The sequence below is a fragment of the Chiloscyllium plagiosum genome, unplaced genomic scaffold (assembly GCF_037043375.1).
Source record: "Chiloscyllium plagiosum isolate Xiang-an unplaced genomic scaffold, Cpla_swu_hap1 HiC_scaffold_13, whole genome shotgun sequence".
NCBI classification, from domain to species: Eukaryota; Metazoa; Chordata; class Chondrichthyes; order Orectolobiformes; family Hemiscylliidae; genus Chiloscyllium; species Chiloscyllium plagiosum.
The window spans coordinates 83,782,301-83,802,519 of NW_028270151.1; the positions used below are offsets into that span (position 1 = coordinate 83,782,301).

Genomic DNA, 20,219 nt, shown 5'->3' on the forward strand with positions numbered 1-20,219 from the left:
GTCACTGGCTTGTCCAACATTTATTGCCCATCTCTAATTGCCCAGAAGGCAGTTAAGTGTCAATCACATTGCTGTGGATCTGGAATCACATATAGGCCAGACCAGGTAAGGATGGCAGCTTCCCTCCCTAGTGAACCAGGTGAGTTTTTCCTGACAATCAACAGTGGATTCATGGTCATCAATAGGCCTTTAACTCCAGATTTTTTTTTTCCTTGCTGCAAATTTGGCTGCAGGAGCCAGAAGTGAAGGAAAAAGGAAATCAGTGCTTGAAGGGCCAGGAGCTGAGAGAATGGGAGAGATCATTCTGTATTATTGTCACGAATCATTTTTCTAGAGCGGTTTGAGGACAAATTTGCTTGCTGCTCATATGCATTTTGTGTTTTGTCACACATCCACACGAAAATAAAAATTAATAAATGCTGCGGGACTTTCACAGAAGATCTGGGAAAAAAAGGTAAAAGGATCTGAATTTCAGAACGTCTCTGAGACCTGTGGAGACCTTCAGAAATGGGTTCCAGACTGTGCAACATTTTCCTATTCCAGTTGGAATTCATAAATCAATCACTTTTCCAACTAGTGGATCCTGCAGATATTTCTCTTATTTTGGATACAGGCTAAGGAGGTTTTGAGGAATGGGAGCACAGAGCGTAAGATGCTGAGCTAATTTATATATATTATTGAGGTAATTCGTCTTATTAGGAGGACCCATCAGGGAATAACTTACTGATGGACTGTTTAATGTGTTATCAAAAAAAAAATCTTGTTAATGATGAGGAACTTGTCCTCTTGGATTCTGCCTATGCTTAGACCTGCTCTGCCTTCTTTTTCCATGGCCTGCATAAAGTACAATACAAAGAAAATAAGCTGACGGTTTGTAATAGGTCACAAGCCAACCTGTTTCTGAAGCTCTCATTTTTTAAACATTTTTCCAACTCCTGCTCACCAAACAAGATCTAACCCAACTGCTCAATGAAGTCAATTGAGTTGGATATAGCACTTCAATTAAATACCAGAGTTGGGGTTACTTTTGAGCAAATCAATCTAATCTAGTGCTTTAAAAATGATCCAGTACAACTGAAAAGTCAAAATCTTCAACTGTTTGACATGGAGAGTCGTACTACAGTATGACAATGGCAAACAACAACACTTTAGCCAATTCGGCCATAATATAACCAGTAGTCTATACCCCACAATTCTGATCAAACATTTGTGCAAATTCCAACTTCAGATGAAGATATTTAGCAAGTGCCAGTACAGACAATGAGGATGGATCTAGCTGTGTATTTACCGGGCGATGATGAGGAGGTACCAGTGTTGGAATGGGGGGTGGACAAAGTTAAAAACCACACAACACTAGGTTATAGTGCAACAGGTTTATTATTTGGGGGGGGGAATGGCGTTTTTGATAAGGGATAGCGTTACAGCTGTAATTAGGGAGCATATTCTTAGAAATACATCCAGGGAAGTTATTGGGTGAAACTAAGAAATAAGAAAGGGATGATCACCTTAATGGGATTGTATTATAGACCCTCTAATAGTCAGAGGGAAATTGAGAAACAAATTTGTAAGGAGATCTCAGTTATCTGTAAGAATAATAGGGTGGTTATGGTTGGGGATTTTAACTTTCCAAACATCGACTGGGACTGCCATAATGTTAAGGGTTTAGATGGAGATGAATTTGTTAAGCATGTACAAGAAAATTTTCTAATTCAGTATGTGGATGTACCTACAAGAGAAGGTGCAAAACTTGACCAACTCTTGGGAAATAAGGCAGGGCAGGTGACTGAGGTGTCAGTGGGGGAGCACTTTGGTACCAGTGACCATAATTCTATTAGTTTTAAAATAGTGATGGAAAAGGATAGACCGGATCTAAAAGTTGAAGTTCTAAATTGGAGGAAGACTAATTTTGACAGTATTAGGCAAGAACTTTCAAAAGCTGATTGGGGGCAGACATTCACAGGTAAAGGCTGGAAAATGGGAAGCCTTCAGAAATGAGATAACGAGAGTCCAGAGAAAGTATATTCCTGTTAGGGTGAAAGAAAGGCTGGTAGGTATAGGGAATGCTGAATGACAAAAGAAATTGTGGGTTTGGTTTTAAAAAAAGCATATGTCAGGTATAGACAAGATAGATCGAGTGAATCCTTAGAAGAGTATAAAAGCAGTAGGAGTGTACTTTAGAGGGAAATCAGGAGGGCAAAAAGGGAACATGAAATAGCTTTGACAAATAGAGTTAAGGAGAATCCAAACAGTTTTCACAAATAGATTAAGGACAAAAGGGTAACTTGGGAGAGAATAGGGCCCCTCACAGATCAGCAAAGTGGCCTTGTGTGGAGCCACAAGAGATGGGGGAGATACTAAACAAGTATTTTGCATTGATGTTTACTGTGAAAAAGGACATGGAAGATATAGAATGTAGGGAAATAGATGATGACATTTTGAAAAATGTCCATATTACAGTGGAGGAAGTGCTGGATGATTTGAAACGCATAAAAGTGGATAAATCTCCAGGACCTGATTAGGTGTACCCTAGAACACTGTGGGAAGCTAGGGAAGTGATTGCTGGGCCCTTTGCTGAGATATTTGGATCATCAATATTCATGTGTGAGTTGACGGAAGACTGGAGGTTGGCTAACGTGGTGCCACTGTTTAAGAAGGGTGGTAAAGACAAGCCAGGGAACTATAGACTGGTGAGCCTGACCTCGTTGGTGGGCAAGTTATTGGACGGAATCCTGAGGGAGAGAATGTACATGTGTTTGGAAATGCAAGGGCTGATCAGGGACAGTCAACATGGCTGTGTGGGAAATCATGTCTCCCAAATTTGATTGAATTTTTTGAAGTAATAACAAAGAGGATTGATGAGGGCAGAACAGTAGATGTGATCTATATTGACTTCAGTAAGGCGCTCGAAAGGTTCCGCGTGGGATTCTGGTTAGCAAGGTTGGATCTCATGGAATATAGGGAGAACAAGCCATTTGGATACAGAACTGGCTCAAAGGTAGAAGACAGAGGGTGGTGGTGGAGGGTTGTTTTTCAGACTGGAGGCCTGTGACCAGTGGAGTGCCACAAGGATCGGTGCTGGGTCCACTACTTTTCGTCATTTATATAAATGATTTGGACATGAGCATACGAGGTATAGTTAGTAAGTTTGCAGATGACACCAAAATTGGAGGTGTCATGCATAGCGAAGGAGGTTACCTCAGATTACAATGGGATCTTGGTCAGATGGGCCAATGGACTGAGACGTGGCAGATGGAGTTTGATTCAGATAAATGTGAGGTGCTGCATTTTGAGAAAGCAAATCTTAGCAGGACTTATACACTTAATGCTAAGTTCCTAGGGAGTGTTGCTGAACAAAGAGACCTTGGAGTGCAGGTTCATAGCTACTTGAAAGTGGAGTCGCAGGTAGATAGGATAGTGAAGGCGGCGTTTGGTATGCTTTCCTTTATTGGTCAGAGTATTGAGTACAGGAGTTGGGAGGTCATGTTGTGGCTGTACAGGACATTGGTTAGGCTACTTCTGAAATATTGCGTGCAATTCTGGTCTCCTTCTAATAGGAAGGGTGTTGTGAAACTTGCAAGGGTTCAGAAAAGATTTACAAGGATATTGCCAGGGTTGGAGGATTTGAGCTGTCGGGAGATGTTGAATAGGCTGGGGCTGTTTTCCCTGCAGCTTCAGAAGCTGAGTGGTAACCTTATGGAGGTTTATAAAATCATGAGGGGCATGGATAGGATAACTAGACAAAGTCTTTTCCCTGAGATGGGGGAGTCCAGAACTAGAGGGCACAGGTTTAGCATGAGAGGAAAAAGATATAAAAGAGACCTTAGGGGCAACTTTTTCACGCAGAGGGTGGTGCATGTGTGGAATGCGCTTCCAGAGCAAGTGGTGGAGGCTAGTACAATTGCAACATTTAAAAGGCATCTGGATGGGTATATGAACAGGAAGGGTTGAGGAATATGGTCCAGATGCTGGCAGGCAGAACTAAATTAGGTTGGGATATCTGGTCGGCATGGACGAGTTGGACTGAAGGGCCTGTTTCCGTGCTGTATATCTCTATGACTCCATGACAGTTCAAGAGGATGATGCCGAGTTGAAGGGTTGAATCTGGGATAAGGAAACTGTTGAAATTGACATTGATTGTGTGGTTGAAAGGCAGAAGATGAGATATTCTTCCTCCAGTCATCAGGTGGCTGGGATTTGGCAGTGGAGTTGTTTAGTAGCACGTCCCGGAAATGTTCTCTGAAATGTACCGCAAGTTGGCGTCCTGTCTCCCCAATGTAGAGGTGACTACATCGAGAGCAACCAACACAGCAGGAAAATCTCTGTTCGATGTGGTCAATGTTGTCCTGAAGGCTGGGCAGTTTGCTGTGAACAATGATCTGTTTAAGGTTTGGGCAGCTGTTTAAGGGCGAGAAGTGGAGACATAGGGAAGATCTTGGTGAGGTGCTCATCCTCATTGAAAATGTGTTGTAGGCTGATAAGAACATGGCGTAGTTTGTCAGCTTCCAGGGATTACTGGACAATGAAGGGTACCCTTTTGGTTGCAACCTGTGTCTGTCTCCAGAGGTTTCTTGATGTGTCACAGTGGAACTGGCAAGCGATGAGTTGAACATTGTATCCTGTTCTTATGAGGGTGTCCTTCAGCACCTGCAGGTATCCTTCGCGTTCCTCATGTGAACAGATCCTGTGTATGCGTACGGCTTGTCTGTAGGGGATGGCTGTTTTAATATGTTTAGGGTGGAAGCTAGAGAAGCACAGCATTGTGAGATTATCTGTGGGTTTGTGATAGAGTGAGGTACAGAGGTGCCCGTTCTCGATGAAATGCATGTGTACAAGTATGAGACAGACATAAAGAGTAGTCCATGTTAAATCTGATGATGGGATGAAACTTGTTGATATCACTGTATAGTTGTTTCAGTGACTTCTCACCATGGGTCCAGGGGAAGAAATTGTCATCAAAAAGAACTGGAAATAGCATCACCAACCCAAGGAAACCTAAACACAAAAATAGAAAGCGGGACACTAACACCAATGATTCACCAAAGGCTCACTGATGATGTTACCTAATATGGTGACAGAAATTCTGAGAAAGAACCTTCCAGCTCATCGAGCAAACTTACATCCTGTCATCAATATATCTGGCATATAGTGTCGGTTGGACATCCTGTGCAACAAAGAAGCCTTGTTTGAACTTATGCATGAAAATGTTGGCATATTGGGGTACAAATTTGGTCCTCATGGCTGTTCGTGCCTCTGGATGAAGAACTGGTTATCAAAGCTGAAGACGTTGTAGTCAAGGATGAAGTGGATGAGTTGTAGGGAGGGTGCTCAGATATTGGCAGTTGTTGGTATTGAGTATTCAGGCTGTTGATGCCGTCAGCGTGGGGGATGCTGGTTAAATAGACCATTGTTCGCAGCAAATTGCCCAGCCTTCTGGACAACATCGATCACAACACAATACAACTCTGTCATGGCAACCACTGCAAAACGTGTCAGAGTGTCAACATGGATACCAACATTACATGTGGGAACACCACCCACCACGTACGTGGCAGGTACTCATGTTACTTGGCCAACATTGTCTAGCTCACATGCTACAGGCAAGGCTGCCCACAGGCATTGTACATTGACGAGACCAAGCAGACGCTATGACAATGGATCAATGGACACCGTGCAACATCACACCAACACCATCACCTACACCCATACCAACACAAAAACCAGTCAGGGAACACTTCAGTGATCAGGCTACTCACGCAGACCCCCTTCTCATATACAATCTCTCTCTCAGACACAGACACAACCCCACACACATCCTCTCACAGGCTTATACTCAGTCAGACTCATGCACACACTACCAAGCATACACACACGCTTTCACGTTTCCCTTCCCCACACCACTCCCCCCACCCCACACGCATATATAAGACGATGGGATGAATTTGCATTTGCAGATACATTCTATTATGCTCAAAAAGCACATAATCTGCAGGCAATCCATATTACATTTTATAAATTCGTACTTTGGAAGTAGAACCAGTCTGACTCAAGATTGGGGTACAGACAGACTCTAACCTCACACCTTTAATGCACTGTCTCAGCTAAGATGTCACCTTTTGTTACAAAACCTTAAATTATCTCGGGAACATAGAGTCATAGAGATGTACAGCACGGAAACAGACCCTTCGGTCCAACTCATCATGCCGATCAGATATCCCAAACCAATCTAATCCCACTTGCCATCACCCGGCCCATATCCCTCTAAACTGTCCCTATTCATATATCCATCCAGATGCCTTTTAAATGCTGTAATTGTACCAGCCTCCACCACTTCCTCTGGCAACTCAGCCCACACATGCACCACCCTCTGTGTGAAAAAGTTGCCCCTTAGGTCTCTTTTATATCTTTTTCCTCTCACCCTAAACCTATGCCCTCTAGTTCTGGATTCCCCACCCCAAGGAAGAGATTTTGTCTATTTATCCTATCCATGCCACTCATGACTTTATAAACCTCTATAAGGTCATCCCTCACACTCTGACGCTCCAGGGAAAACATGACTTGAAAGAAGTTCTAAGATTTTTATATTAATGATTCGAAACCTACAACATCCACTGTTAACTGTCAACAATAGACTGCAAAAACATTCTATGAATGGTGAAATATGTTTTCCTGAAAGATGAAAGACTTAACAGCAATCTAGGTTTGTTCGCTATGTTGTATCAGTTGCATGACACTACAATCTTGTGTCTTATGATCCTGCCCCACTAGCTACCTGATGAAGGAGCAGCACTCCGAAAGCTAATATTTCCAAATGAACCTGGTGTTGTTGATTTTTAACTTTACCTCGCTAAGAAGAAGTGATGTTGAGTACTATGCATGCCACATTTAATTAACCAAAATGCCACTGCCATTCATAAACATTCTGGTCTAACCAGTCTAAATTAGTGTTTATTCTCTACATGAGAAATAGGCCTAATTCCATGGGGCCATTCTGCTTCTGTATCTATTCTTTACTTAACTATCTAACAGACCTATTCTGAAATGCTACCATGGTTTCTGCTTCAAACTGCAACTGTATTATCCAGTGTCATTACAGTCTTCATTATAAAAGGTCCCCAACTTTTAGTATTAGTTCTCTTATGTTTAATTTTGCATATCTGTCCTCATAGTGTAGACCCTTAACTTCTTGATTAATAGACAGTCCTTGAATAACGCAGTAGTTAGAAGTGGGGGAAATTATAATTGGAAACAAAGAAATGAGTAAAAAAATGAACACATGCTGTGGTTCTGTTCGCCGAGCTGGAAATGTTTGTTGCAAACGTTTCGTCCCCTGTCTAGGTGACATCCTCAGTACTTGGGGATCCAAGCACTGAGGATGTCACCTAGACAGGGGACGAAACGTTTGCAACAAAAATTTCCAGCTCGGCGAACAGAACCACAGCAACGAGCACCCGAGCTACAAATCTTCTCACAAACCTTAAAATGAACACATATTTTAGTTCTGTTTTCATAAAAGAGTAAACAAATAATTTCTTGGAAATGTAAGGGAACCAAGGATATTGTGAGAAGTAGGAAGAGAAGATCATCAGTTTTACTAGAAAAAATAATGGGTTTAAAGGCTGACAAATCCCTAGGACCTGATAATCTGTTTCCAATGTTACTGAAAGGAAGTGTTCTAGAAATTGTTTACATTGGTGGTCATCGTCCAAAATTCTGTAGACTTCTGTAGCAATTGTAACCCCACTATTAAAAAGGGGAAAGAGAAAGAAAAGGGACAATTACAGACCAATTAACCTAATATCAGTAATGGGTAAGATACTGAAGTCTATTATAAAAATCTTGATAACAGAACACATTGAAAGCATTAATGTGTTAGAGAGTCACCGTGGGTTTTCGAAAGGGAAATCATGCTTAGTTTTTTTTTCCACACCTGGGATGTGGATATTGCTGGCTGGTCAGCATTTTATTGCCTGTCCATAGCTGCGCTTTAGGTGGTGGTGGTGAGCTGTGTTTTTTAGCTAAGTTTGTGGTGTTTTTCTGAAGATATAACTAGAATCATCCAAACAGAAGAGGCCTTTCAGCCCATCGAACCTGTACCATCAAAAATATACCACAACCTACACGAGAGCCACCTTCTTGTCCTATGTCCATGGCAGTGAAGATTATAACACTTCAAGTGCTCATCCAAGTACTTTTTAAAAAAATATTGTGAGGTTACCTGCCTCAATTATCTCGCTTGTGCATTCTGGACACCACCATCCTCTGGGTGAGAAAATTTTCTTTAAACCCCCTTTAATCCTCCTGCTTTTCATTTTAAAGATATGCACTCGTTACTGACCCTTCAACTAAGGTGAACCTCTGATTTCTATTCAACCTCTCTATGCCCTTCATAATCTTATGCACCTCTAACAGGTCTCCCTCAACCTTCAGGGCAATCACATCCTCCCGACTGTGTGCCAACCAGAACTGCACACAGTACTCCAGTTAGATGAATAGATAAAGGGAATCCAGTGGTTTTAGCGTGTTGTGATTTCAATATGGCTGTTAGTAAGGTCCCACATAAAAGATAGTGGGAAAAATTACAGCACCCACAATTGGGGATAATATACCAGAATGGATTGAGAACTGGTTGACAGATTGGAAACAAAGTGTGGAATAGCTGTTCCACCGCCCCCGAGTGACAGGTGGTGACTGGGATTAGTGCTTGAGCACAAGCTATTCACAATATATATAAATTGCTTGGAAATACTGTATTTGATTCTCTCATCCAAGTTTGCTGATGACATAAAACTAGTTGGTTTGAGAGTTATGAGGAGAATGCAAGGAGGCTTCAGAGCAATCTAGACAAGTTAAGCGTGTGAAACAAAAAACACATGATAGATGCTGTTAATGTGGCTGAATGCAAAGTTATGCGAAACAGAAAGGCAGAGTATTATTTCAATGCTGACAGATGGAAAACATGAACGCACAAAGGGATCCGGGAGTCCTTGTACACCGTTTAATGAAAGTAAACGGACAGGTTCAGCAAAGCAATTAGAAAGGCAAATGGTATGTTTCACTGTATTGTGAGAGGATTTGAATTCGGAAGTAGGGATTTCTTACTGCAATTATACAGAGTCTTGATAAGACTGCACCAAGTGGACTGCGTGCAGTTTTGATCGCCCTAACTAACAGAGAAATATTTGCCATACAGAATAGTGGCAACAGTTAACTAGGCTGAGACCGAGGATGGTAAACTTGGCACATGCGGGGAGATTGTTTGAATTGGGCCTGCATTCTTAGGTATTTGAAGAGTGGAAATGTACGAATTTACACAAGCAAGGTCACTGACCAAAAAATTTTTAGATATTAAAGGCATTTAAGGAGCATGGAGAGAATGCAGACATTGTGATAGATTAGATTAGATTAGATTACTTACAGTGTGGAAACAGGCCCTTCGGCCCAACAAGTCCACACCCAACAAGCAACCCACCCATACCCCTACATTTACCCCTTACCTAACACTACAGGCAATTTAGCATGGCCAATTCACTTAGCCTGCATATCTTTGGACTGTGGGAGGAAATCGGAGCACCCAGAGGAAACCCACGCAGACACGGGGAGAATGTACAAATTCCACACAGTCAGTTGCCTGAGGTGGAAATTGAACCCGGGTCTCTGGTGCTGTGAGGCAGCAGTGCTAACCACTGTGCCACCGTGCCGCCCACAAAAGGTAAGGCAAAAGTGCCATTCCAGATAATAGGATAATTGTTCATTAGAGTGATAGGGAGAGAGTGGGAGACAGGAGTGCGAGAGTGGGGGGAGTATGGGTGAGAGAGGGGGAGTACGGGTGAGAGAGTGTGTGGGGGGAGAGAGAGAGAGAGAGTAGGGGGGAGAGACAGCAAGGGAGAGAGAGCACATGAGAGAGCGCGTGAGAGAGAGCGTGCGCAAAAGAGAGAGATGACAAATGAGGGTCACCATGCCACAGACGAGGGGGAGAGGTTCCGAAGGAGAGCTAGAGTCACAGAGATGTACAGCACAGACTGTTCGGTCCAACTTGTCCATGCCAACCAGATATCATAATCTGATCTAGTTCCATTTGCCAGCACTTGACCCACGTCCCTCTAAACCTTTCCTATTCATATACCCATACAGATGCCTTTTAAATATTGCAATTGTACCAGCCTCCACCAACTCCTCTGGCAGCTCATTCCATACACACTCCACCCTCTGTGTCAAAATGTTACCTCTTAGGTGCCTTTATATCTTTCCCATCTCAACCTAAAACTCTCCCACCCTCGGGAAAAGACTTCTGTCTATTTATCCTATCCATGCCACTCATGATGCTTTTATAAACCTCTATAAGGTCACCCCTCAGCCTAGGAAGCTCCAGGGAAAACAGCCCCAGCCGAATTAGCCTCTCCCCATAGCTCAAATCCTCCAACCCTGGCAACATCCTTATAAATCTTTTCTGAAACCTTTCAAATTTCACAACATCCTTCTGATAGGAAGACCAGAATTGCAGGAAATATTCCAAAAGTGGCTCAACCAATGTCCTGTACAGCCGCAACACGACCTCCCAACTCCAACACTCAATGCTCTGACCAATAAAGGAAAGCATACCAAATGTCTTCTTCACTATCCTATCTACCTGCCATTGCACTTTCAAGGAGCTATGAACTTGCACTCCAAGGTCTCTTTAGAACATAGAACATTACAGCGCAGTATAGGCCCCTGATGCTGCGCGGACTTGTGAAACCAATCTGAAGTCCATCTAATCTACACTATTCCAATCTCATCCATATGCCAATCCAATTACCATCCAAATGCCCTTAAAGTTGGCGGATCTATTCCTGTTGCAGGCAATGTGTTCCACACCCCTACTACTCTTAGAGTAAAGAAACTACCTCTGACATATGTCCTATATCTATCACCCCTCAATTTAAAGCTATGCCCCCTCGTGCTAGCCATCGCCATCTGAGGAAAAAGGCTCTCACTGTCCAACTTATCTAACTCTCTGATTACCTTATATGTCTCAATTAAGTCACCTCTCAACCTCCTCTCTAACGAAAACATCCTCAAGTCCCTCAGCCTTTCCTTGTAAGGCCTTCCCTCCATACCAGGCAACATCCTAGTAAACCTCCTCTGAACCCTTTTCAAAGCTTCCACATCCTTCTTATAATGCAGTGAATAGAACTGCACACAATACTTCAAATGTGACCCCACCAGAGTTTTGTACAGCTGCTGCATGATCTCATGGTTCTGAAACTCAATCCTTCTACCAATAAATGCTATCACACCGTACGCCTTCTTAACAACCCTACCAATCTGGGTGGCAACTTTGAGGGATCTACGTCCCTGGACACTGAGTTCTCTCTGCTCATCTACATTACCAAGAATCTTACATTAGCCCAGTACTCTGCATTCCTGTTACTCTTTCCAAAGTGAATCACCTCACACTTTTCCACATTAAACTCCATTTACCACCTCTGCAGCTTATCTATGCCTCTCCATGACCTACAGCATCCTTCATCACTATTCACAATTCTACCGACCTTAGTGTCATCCGCAAATTTACAAACCCATCCTTCTATGCCCATATCCAGGTCATTTATAAAAATGACAAACAGCAGTGGACTAAAAAACAGATCCTTGCGGTACACCACAAGTATCTGAACTCCAGGATGAACATTTCCCATCAACGACCACCATCTATCTTCTCTCAGCTAGCCAATTTCTGATCCAAACTGCTAAATCACCCTCAATCCCATTCCTCTGTATTTTGTGCAGTAGCCTATCGTGGGGAACCTTATCAAACGTCTCACTGACATCCATATGCACCACATCAACGGCTTTATCCTCATCTACCTGTTTGGTCACCTTCTCAAAGAACTTAGTAAAGGTTTGTGAGGCACGATCTACCCTTCACAAAACCGTGTTAACTAACCCTAATCAACTTATTCCTTATAAATCCTCTCTCTTATAACCCTTTCCAACACTTTATCCACAACCAAAGGTCTATAATTTCCAGGGTTGTCTCTACTCCCCTTCTTGAACAAGGGAACCACTTTTGCTATCCTCCAGTCTTCCGGCACAATTCCTGTAGACAATGATGATATAAAGGTCAAAGCAAAAGGCTCAACAATCTCGTTCCTGGCTTCCCAGAGAATCCTAGGACAAATCCCATCCTGCCCAGGGATTTGTCTATCTATTTGTCTATCTAATTTATCTATTTTTACACTTTCCAGAATTGCTAACATCTGGTCCTTATGCACCTCAATCCCATCTATTCTAGTATCTCAGTATTTTCCTCAACCACATTGTCTTTTTCTAGTGTGAATACTGACAAAAAGTATTCATTTAGCACTTCCCCTACTTCCTCTGACTCCATGCACAACTTCCCACTACTATGCTTAATTGGCCTTAATCTTACTCTATTCATTCTTTTATTCCTTATAATACCTATAGAAAGCATTAGGGTTTTCCTTGATCCTATCCGCCTACGACTTCTCATGTCCCCTCCTGGTTCTTCTTAGCTCTCTCTTTAGATCTTTCCTAGCTAACTTGTAACTCTCAAGTGCCCTAACTGAGTCATCACATCTCATCCTAACATTAGCCTCCTTCTTCCTCTTGACAAGTGATTCAACTTCCTTAGTAAACCACAGCTCCCCCACTCAACAACTTCCTCCCTGCCTGACAGGTACATATTTATCAAGGACCTGCAGTAGCTAGTCCTTGATTAAGCTCCACATTTCAAATGTGCCCATCCCCTGCAGTTTCCTTCCCCATCCTATGCATCCTAAATCTTGCCTAAGCGCATCGTAATTGCCCTTCCTCCAGCTATAACTTTTGCCCTGCGGACATCCTTTTTAAATTCCTCCCTAATGTTCTATATTCTCCTTTCAGAATCTCATCCTTTTCCCTTTCTATGTCATTGGTTCCAATGCGTACAATGAACTCCTGCTGGTCCCTCTCCCCTTTGTGAACATTCTGAACCCTCTCTGAGATATCCTTGATCCTGGCATCAGGCAAGCAACACACAATTCTGATTTCTCGTTACTGGCTGCAGAAACATCTGTGTGTCTGACTAGACAGTCCCCTAACATAATCAATTGCTAGGAATCTGATGTACCCCTCTCGTTACATTAGAGCCAGTCTCGATACCAGAAATTTGGCCGTTTGTGCTACATTCTCCTTAGAGTCCATCATCCCTTACATTTTCCAGAACAACATACTTGTTTGAAATGGGGACAGCCACAGAAGACTCCTGCACTACCTGCCTACCCATCCTACCTCTCCTGGAATTAACGGATATACCTGACTGTATCTGCGGCTTTTCTCCCTTCCAATAACTGCCATCCATCACAACCCCTAGTTCTTGTAAATTCCTTATTACCTCTAACTGCCACTCCAACCAATCCATGCAGATCTCACTAAAACATATAATCAAGAAAGAACCCACTGCTGTAGACTTACAGTAAGGTTACACGTTAAAAACTATGCACTTATTTGTTCCTGTGCTGCGAGCTCTCCCCTTAGGTTCCTCCAAGGTCAGCTGTGAATTTCGCTGTTTGATATTTTTCCTAGACACACTCCGGTGTCCAGAGATAAGTGACCTCAAACAGCAATGGATATAACTGTACAAATTCACTGCTGTGTCAGTGAGCAGTGTACGTTTCTTTCTCTCTCTCTCTCTCTCACTGACCATGTGGTCGCTGCCTTCTGCCCGTCTTTCTCCTTTTAAAAGTGTCATTATTTTGATCTTTTCTCCCCAAAGTTCCAAACAATGCAAAAGCATATAAAACAGTAATTGCTGCTCCTGGAATTATAGGAAATCACCTCCAACACCTAAAATACCTCAGAAAAGGAGCAGCTTTTACAACTACAATTTTTTCCCATCTACCATCTTGGATTAGTTCTTCATGGTTATCTCAGCTAGAGCAGAAAATAGAGACACAGGATAAGCTATGATCAAATAGAATAAAGGAGCAGGTTTGAAAGGCCAAATGATCTACTCCTTTTGCTAGTTTCTATTTTTCTAAATGTTTGGATTACCTTCCAGGAAGTGACGCAGGATGATATAACATCTTTATAATGGAGTTCATCTTCTTCCTGTTGCACATCTTTCCAATGATAGCAGTAAATAACCCTGTTTTCATTGACATTATCATTGCTTCAGCGGGCAATCCTTCCTGCTATCCTCTCTGGGAAATTTGAAAAAAGGATCATCCACATTACATATGAGATTTGCCACCAGTTACGAATTTCCATGCAACGTGGAGAAAATGGTGAAGTTGGAAATAGGCTCAAGAAGAGCTAGATTTGCTCGAACAGTGAGTATAGGACTTAGGAAAGAAAGACTGCGCTGTGAGAGGTAGGAACAAATGTCAAGCATCCATCAAGTGACACCTCTAACAAATGCATCTATCAATAATGATCATTGTTGTGAATCAGGTGCACATTGTTGAATTAATGGGGAATAAAGTAAAATCCATGTTACAGCAAATTTGTGTATTTCAAAACCGTCAACTGCGGACTGCCCGTTCTAAATTCTACCACTTCACCAAGATTTTTGGTTATCATCTCTGTTCTAATGGAAACAGCCTCACAACATTGTGGTAAGTATAAAGGGACATTTATCTTGCACTTAAACTATATCTAAGTTGGGTATTTGATGGAATAGGGTAAGAATTCTTACTTTTTCCAAAAAAAAAGTACTTTTAAAGCTGTCAAGTTATAACAATCAAGGCTAGTAGTCCCAGATAGTGATCGTGAATTTGCAATAAAGAGTGATCTGGCTCCAGCTAGAGCACTGTGTACAATTCTACTCACTTTAGTACAATAAAAACATTTTGGTTTTGTAAATGGCCAACAGACAGAGCAGCAGGTTTGGAAATCATGTATACTGCCACCAGACAGCCAAAGCATCACATACATAAAATGATTTAATGTGTAGTATTTACTAATGTGTAACAGCTCGAGTATATAAAATGTAGGTAGGAGCTATAAGGGTTCATATACTTAACTGCTAATGCCATGCAAATCTCCCCTAACTTTTGCTGGGCATCACCTTGGAAGAAATATGAGCATCTGAACAGCTCAGTGGAAGATATTGAAAACCTGCATAATGGATTGCTCTCAAGAAATGTAAAAGTTAAACAAGATAAAATTAAATTTAAACAGGCACGCATTCAGTAATCAAATGATTAATTCCATGACTATATTGGGGAAGAAAACTACCAAAGGAAACAATCCTCTCCCTGTATCACTCAATTCCTGTACTAGCTACTCATGATTAAGCTTCATTGCTAATGCTCACCGTTTCAAAGCTCCCTTTATGCATTAGATCTATGGGTGGCCTGAAGAGGTCTGCCAGAGTGGTCAGTTTCTTGTCCACTGGACCACCATTCCGCAACTCCTGCTCCTGTCTGACTGCAAATGTAAACACAGAATTTTAATGCACATATTTATGGTCTGCTCTTTTAGGCACAGAATAGTTAATGCAATGCTTTATAGCTGAAATAAAGAAGAATTTCATGACACTGTTGAAAGTTAAAGAAGGAGTTATAATATTCAAATCCACATCTCAGAGCATATTCCCATTCTTTTCCTTTAATATTTTATTTTTCCGTGACATACAATTTTCCAATTTTTTGATTAGTAAGGTTTGTCCGTGGATATTTAAAGTATTTTCACTTTTGTCTTGCAATTCATTGCAATTGCTTTGTAGAAAAGTATGCAGGATAGGTGTACAAACACTAATGAATTTAAATCGGATTAATGGTTCATTGCACCAGGTAACCACTCATATGTTCCAATTATATACATCAGATATCTTTCTTTATCATGCTGAAGTAAGTTACCACACTTTACGTGCTGCAATGTCCACCAATGTGGAGGACTACTGGTTGTGAAAATGGGAGTGAAATCTTGCATTCTTATGAAATCGTACTTTATAACTTTGTTAGAGCTAGATTTCTGAATATAGTTGCACATTCAGACTCCCACAACCAAGGTTTAATATTGGAATCAGGCATCCAGAAAACTAGTCAGTATTTATGTTTTCTCCTGAAACTGTTTAGAAAGTATAATAAACACAAGCTTTTATAACATTGCTATTACAGGTTAGTCACCTTTATTATGAAATTGATAGGAACTGTACATTAGACTCACTTGCTCCAGGAATGTCAAGCTGGAATGTCAATTGGGTCTAAGTTATATCATATCTAACACTGTGCCATTTTAAAACAAAATTTCTGTCCAAAATAGAATCCACAACTGTTGGCCAGCATCAGGAAAGACGTTCAAGCCACCTTTCGAGCAGTTAAATCTAATCAACAAAATTGGATTGGGAGCAAGAATGAATGAGACCACAAATCATAGCATGGACATAAAGCTATTCATGAACTTGCTGCTTTGCATGACAAACATTTAATCCTCTGGAGACAGGAATCTAATGGTACTACTCGAGTCTGAGTTCTGAACAGTCTTCTAAACTAAATGTCTGCCAGCATCTAACCTTATACTTATACCACCTAGGCCAGTTTTGATATAGGTTTAAACCTACAACAACTAAAGTCTCGATTGGCAATTTATTCACTTTATATTTAATATATTTAATTGCATGCAACTGATAGGCATTAACTGGTATCTTACTTGAGTCAGTAGAAAATAGACAAAAATTAAATTGTGGTTGATGGTTTGGAGTCCATGCTTGTACTGTGTAACTACATAAATAATTATCAAAGTATGAAAGATTGATTCCAGTTTTTTCCTTCAATGATTGGCTTTCTAGAATAGACCATTGTACATCAATAATAAAATCACCTCTCTCCAATACATAGAAAATTTAAAGTTCCATCTCTATTTCTTGTTCTCATTTAAAATAATGTGCACTGTAAAGGAATACTCACTTGTTTCAGTTTGAAAGTCTCTGAATCCATCAAATATGGAGCGTGCAGGTCTCCGTCGTTTAGGAGCTGTAGAATGCACAACTATGTTTAACATGAATCAAAAACTAGATTCTTATGCAGCATTTCAATCTTGATAAGAAAATTAATCTGTCAGTTTAGACATTTACTGTGATCCAACTGAGGAAAACTAAGTCAATTTTTTTTCCTCCACATAAGTGGAGAGCACTTGTACTGACTGGTCCTGTGAGAACAGTACTTGCTTGAATTGACAAACTCATTTATTTGACTCTCCTGCCTCTCTTATTAAACCATGGAAAACACCTCTGCCATGGCGGGGGGATGTGTAGAGGTGACTGGATGGATTGGGTGGGCGGGTCAAGTTAGTCAGACAGGAAGCAAGAATGGGAGAGGGACCAGCTGGCTGAGTGCTCGTATTAGCAGCAAGACGGTTTGGGATGTCGTTGGGTGGTGATATGTCACAACGTAAATATAAGCTCTTCCTTCTATCACAGTATAATGGGCGACCATTCCAAGATAATAATTACAATCTATAGAAGTACAAGCAGTTAGGAGGATTTATCTGTAGCAACCTAAACAGACAGATACACTAGCTGTGCACCTGTTCCCAAGGGATAAAGCAATTAAGCAGAGAGAGAGAGTTTGGAGAAATATTTGTTTGAAACACCTTACCACCAAATAAAGGTTCGGGTTCCACCAGTATTTCTTGCTTTTGTGGTATCGGAGCTCGGACCTCATCCCTAAAATGGTGCAAAATGTACAAACATCAGACTCAGGTAGAAACTATTTGTCCATCTATTTAGGCTCAGATTTAATGCTACTCAGTGAGGCCAAGGTCAGGAATAGTTGCATAAGACCTGCTATCACAAAAGCACACCGAGCAATATTTCCCAAACATCAAAACATACTTGCTGCTGTCTTGCAGCTGCTTCCAGATCAGACTATAAAACTATACACAACATTTATAGCTGAATGAGTGGTAAAGTGAACATTACATTCCAGTATGCTGAGAGTTTAATTACTTCATACAACTTTTTGGAGAGCTCTGTAGAACTATTTTGACACTTGTCATGACTTTAGTGCAAAAAAGGCAGTCAAATGTACAATTAAATGCTCTCCCACAATACTATCCTGATCTGTGTATTTCCAGTCCAACAAGGAATGAAGCAGAAATATAAAAGCAAAATACTGAAAATGTTGGAAATCTATAATAAAAGCAGAAAATGCTCAGCAGGTCTAGCAGTGTCTCAGGAAAGAGCTGCGCTCCGAAAGCTAGTGTGCTTCCAATTAAATCTGTTGGACTATAACCTGGTGTTGTGTGATTTTTAATTTTGTACACCCCAGTTCAACACCAACATCGCCAAATCGGGAAAGAGAAAAAGAGTTAACATTTCAGACTTGTGATCTTTCATCAGAACTGGAATTGGGTTAACTGTTTGCACACCCAACAACTTTATTAATGAGAAAAAAAAGTCATAAAAAACCTTTGGAGCTTTTCAGATTTCAGATAAAGGGTTGTCTATCTGTACAATCGGTGTAAAATTACTTAGACATGAGGATGACAGTGTGGTAAAATGTGACAGACAGACAGACAAGTGAGATTTGATGCAGAGAAATGGAGCTACATTCTGGTGGAGAGACAGATGGGATGTAATACAATAGAAAAAGCATACAATTGTATAGAGAATTCAGAAACAAAGATATCGGTGATGTTGGTGGCACTAGAGGAGAGGTAAACCTCCACAAATTATGGAGATATTTTCTAATCAACCTGAGATGTTATTATACATCTCCAGAACAAGTGAGACTTTAACCTAGGACTCCTGATCATGAGTCTCCTGAAGCGCTTCACTGGAGACTCTCACTGATGATGTTACCTGGTATGGTGATGAAATGTCTGAAAACAAATCTTCCAGCTCAGCGAGCTAACTTATATACTCCCTTGTTAGCTCTCCACAATCTGACAAATATTCTCCAACAGGTATTAACCTAGTCTCACTGTAAACTGACAATTTACATTTACTGTATTCAGTGAAAAAACTCTTAAATAAATCCTGACATCTGATGCATTTTGCAATCAGAGAACTGAAAGCAATATAATCCATGCAAAGAGAATTCAAACTAGGCATTGTTTCTGTAATGAAAGGCAGCTTTTTTACTCTATCCATACCATGAGGGATAAATCGCACATTCAAATAGAGGTAGGGAACTCCCGACGCAGACCATAAAGGTCTCCTGATCAAAGGAAGGATCAGAGAAGTCAGAACTTTTATCAGTTCATGATCATGATATGGATAATGAGATTAAAGTACAGGGCCATCTGTAAAATATGAGATCATGTTGACTCCTAGCAATTATTGTACTAAATTGTGATATGCAAATTTTTTCATCAGTAAGGACAATGCAGAATACACGACATTTGCATTGAACAAAACTGAAAAAGATCAAGAGAGAAGACTACCTCCTTATCATTGTGTGAAGATCACTGAAATGTCTATGCTGCAAAGCTAATATGCCACCCGCTTATATTAATAGAACTGTTCAATATAATCAAAAGGCACCATTTAACTCTGCAAAGGGAACTGGCTAAAACATGTTTAGAATGTTAGACCCAAGTGTGGTTGGTCTTGAAAAGGTCCAGAACAATAGTGAATGGCGTTCTCAAAAGTAATTCAAAGGGTTGGGTATCATTTCTATTGATATATGAATTCAGTTTAGCAAATTAGGAAAGGTCATGGGTCATGAGTTTAAACTAACCAAGAGCAGGAATAGAAACAAAAACAGAAATTGGTGGTGAAACTCAGCACGACGAGCAGCATCTGTGGGGAGTGTTACGACACAGCAGTGAACCCTTCTATTAATTAAACCAAACACCCAGAAAAGCTCATCTCGCCTTGTAATATCTTAAAGATATGAGTGACAGAGCACTCCCAAATTCCACATTTTAAAGAAAATAATATCAATTTATTCCTAAACTCTAAAAGTGAACATTAAACAACTATTCACAACTCTAAGCCCCCTTTTCTCTTAACTGATTATCTGCCTCCAACTCTATAACAATATACTGTTCCAATTTAAAAAATACTTATTAAAATTACATAAACTTAATTTCAAAACCATACAGCAGCTGTTGTCTCCAGGGTCTGTCTGTCTGTCTTTTGGCTTAAGATCCCCCGGGTCGTCTTCATTCTTTTACTGTGAAGATGTTTCACATGAAAAAGGTATCTTATGATAGAGAGTGTTTTTGAATGGTAGTCTTTCTCCATGGCAGTTACTCTCTCCATGGCAGTTACTCTCTCCATGGCAGTTACT

At 40.9% G+C, this 20,219-nt stretch overlaps 1 protein-coding gene across 2 annotated transcripts in view; it reads right to left on the minus strand.

Annotated features, from left to right (window-relative positions):
- Positions 1 to 20,219, minus strand: part of ubxn7 (UBX domain protein 7) — a 129,092-nt gene that overhangs the window by 51,492 nt on the left and 57,381 nt on the right. For both annotated transcript variants that reach the window (XM_043701774.2, XM_043701776.2), the window contains exons 3-5: positions 17,580 to 17,647; positions 16,890 to 16,955; positions 15,296 to 15,408 (exon numbers count right to left, since the gene is read on the minus strand). In XM_043701774.2, coding sequence (XP_043557709.1) covers positions 15,296 to 15,408; positions 16,890 to 16,955; positions 17,580 to 17,647 — 247 coding nt within the window. The remainder of the gene's footprint in view (positions 1 to 15,295; positions 15,409 to 16,889; positions 16,956 to 17,579; positions 17,648 to 20,219) is intronic.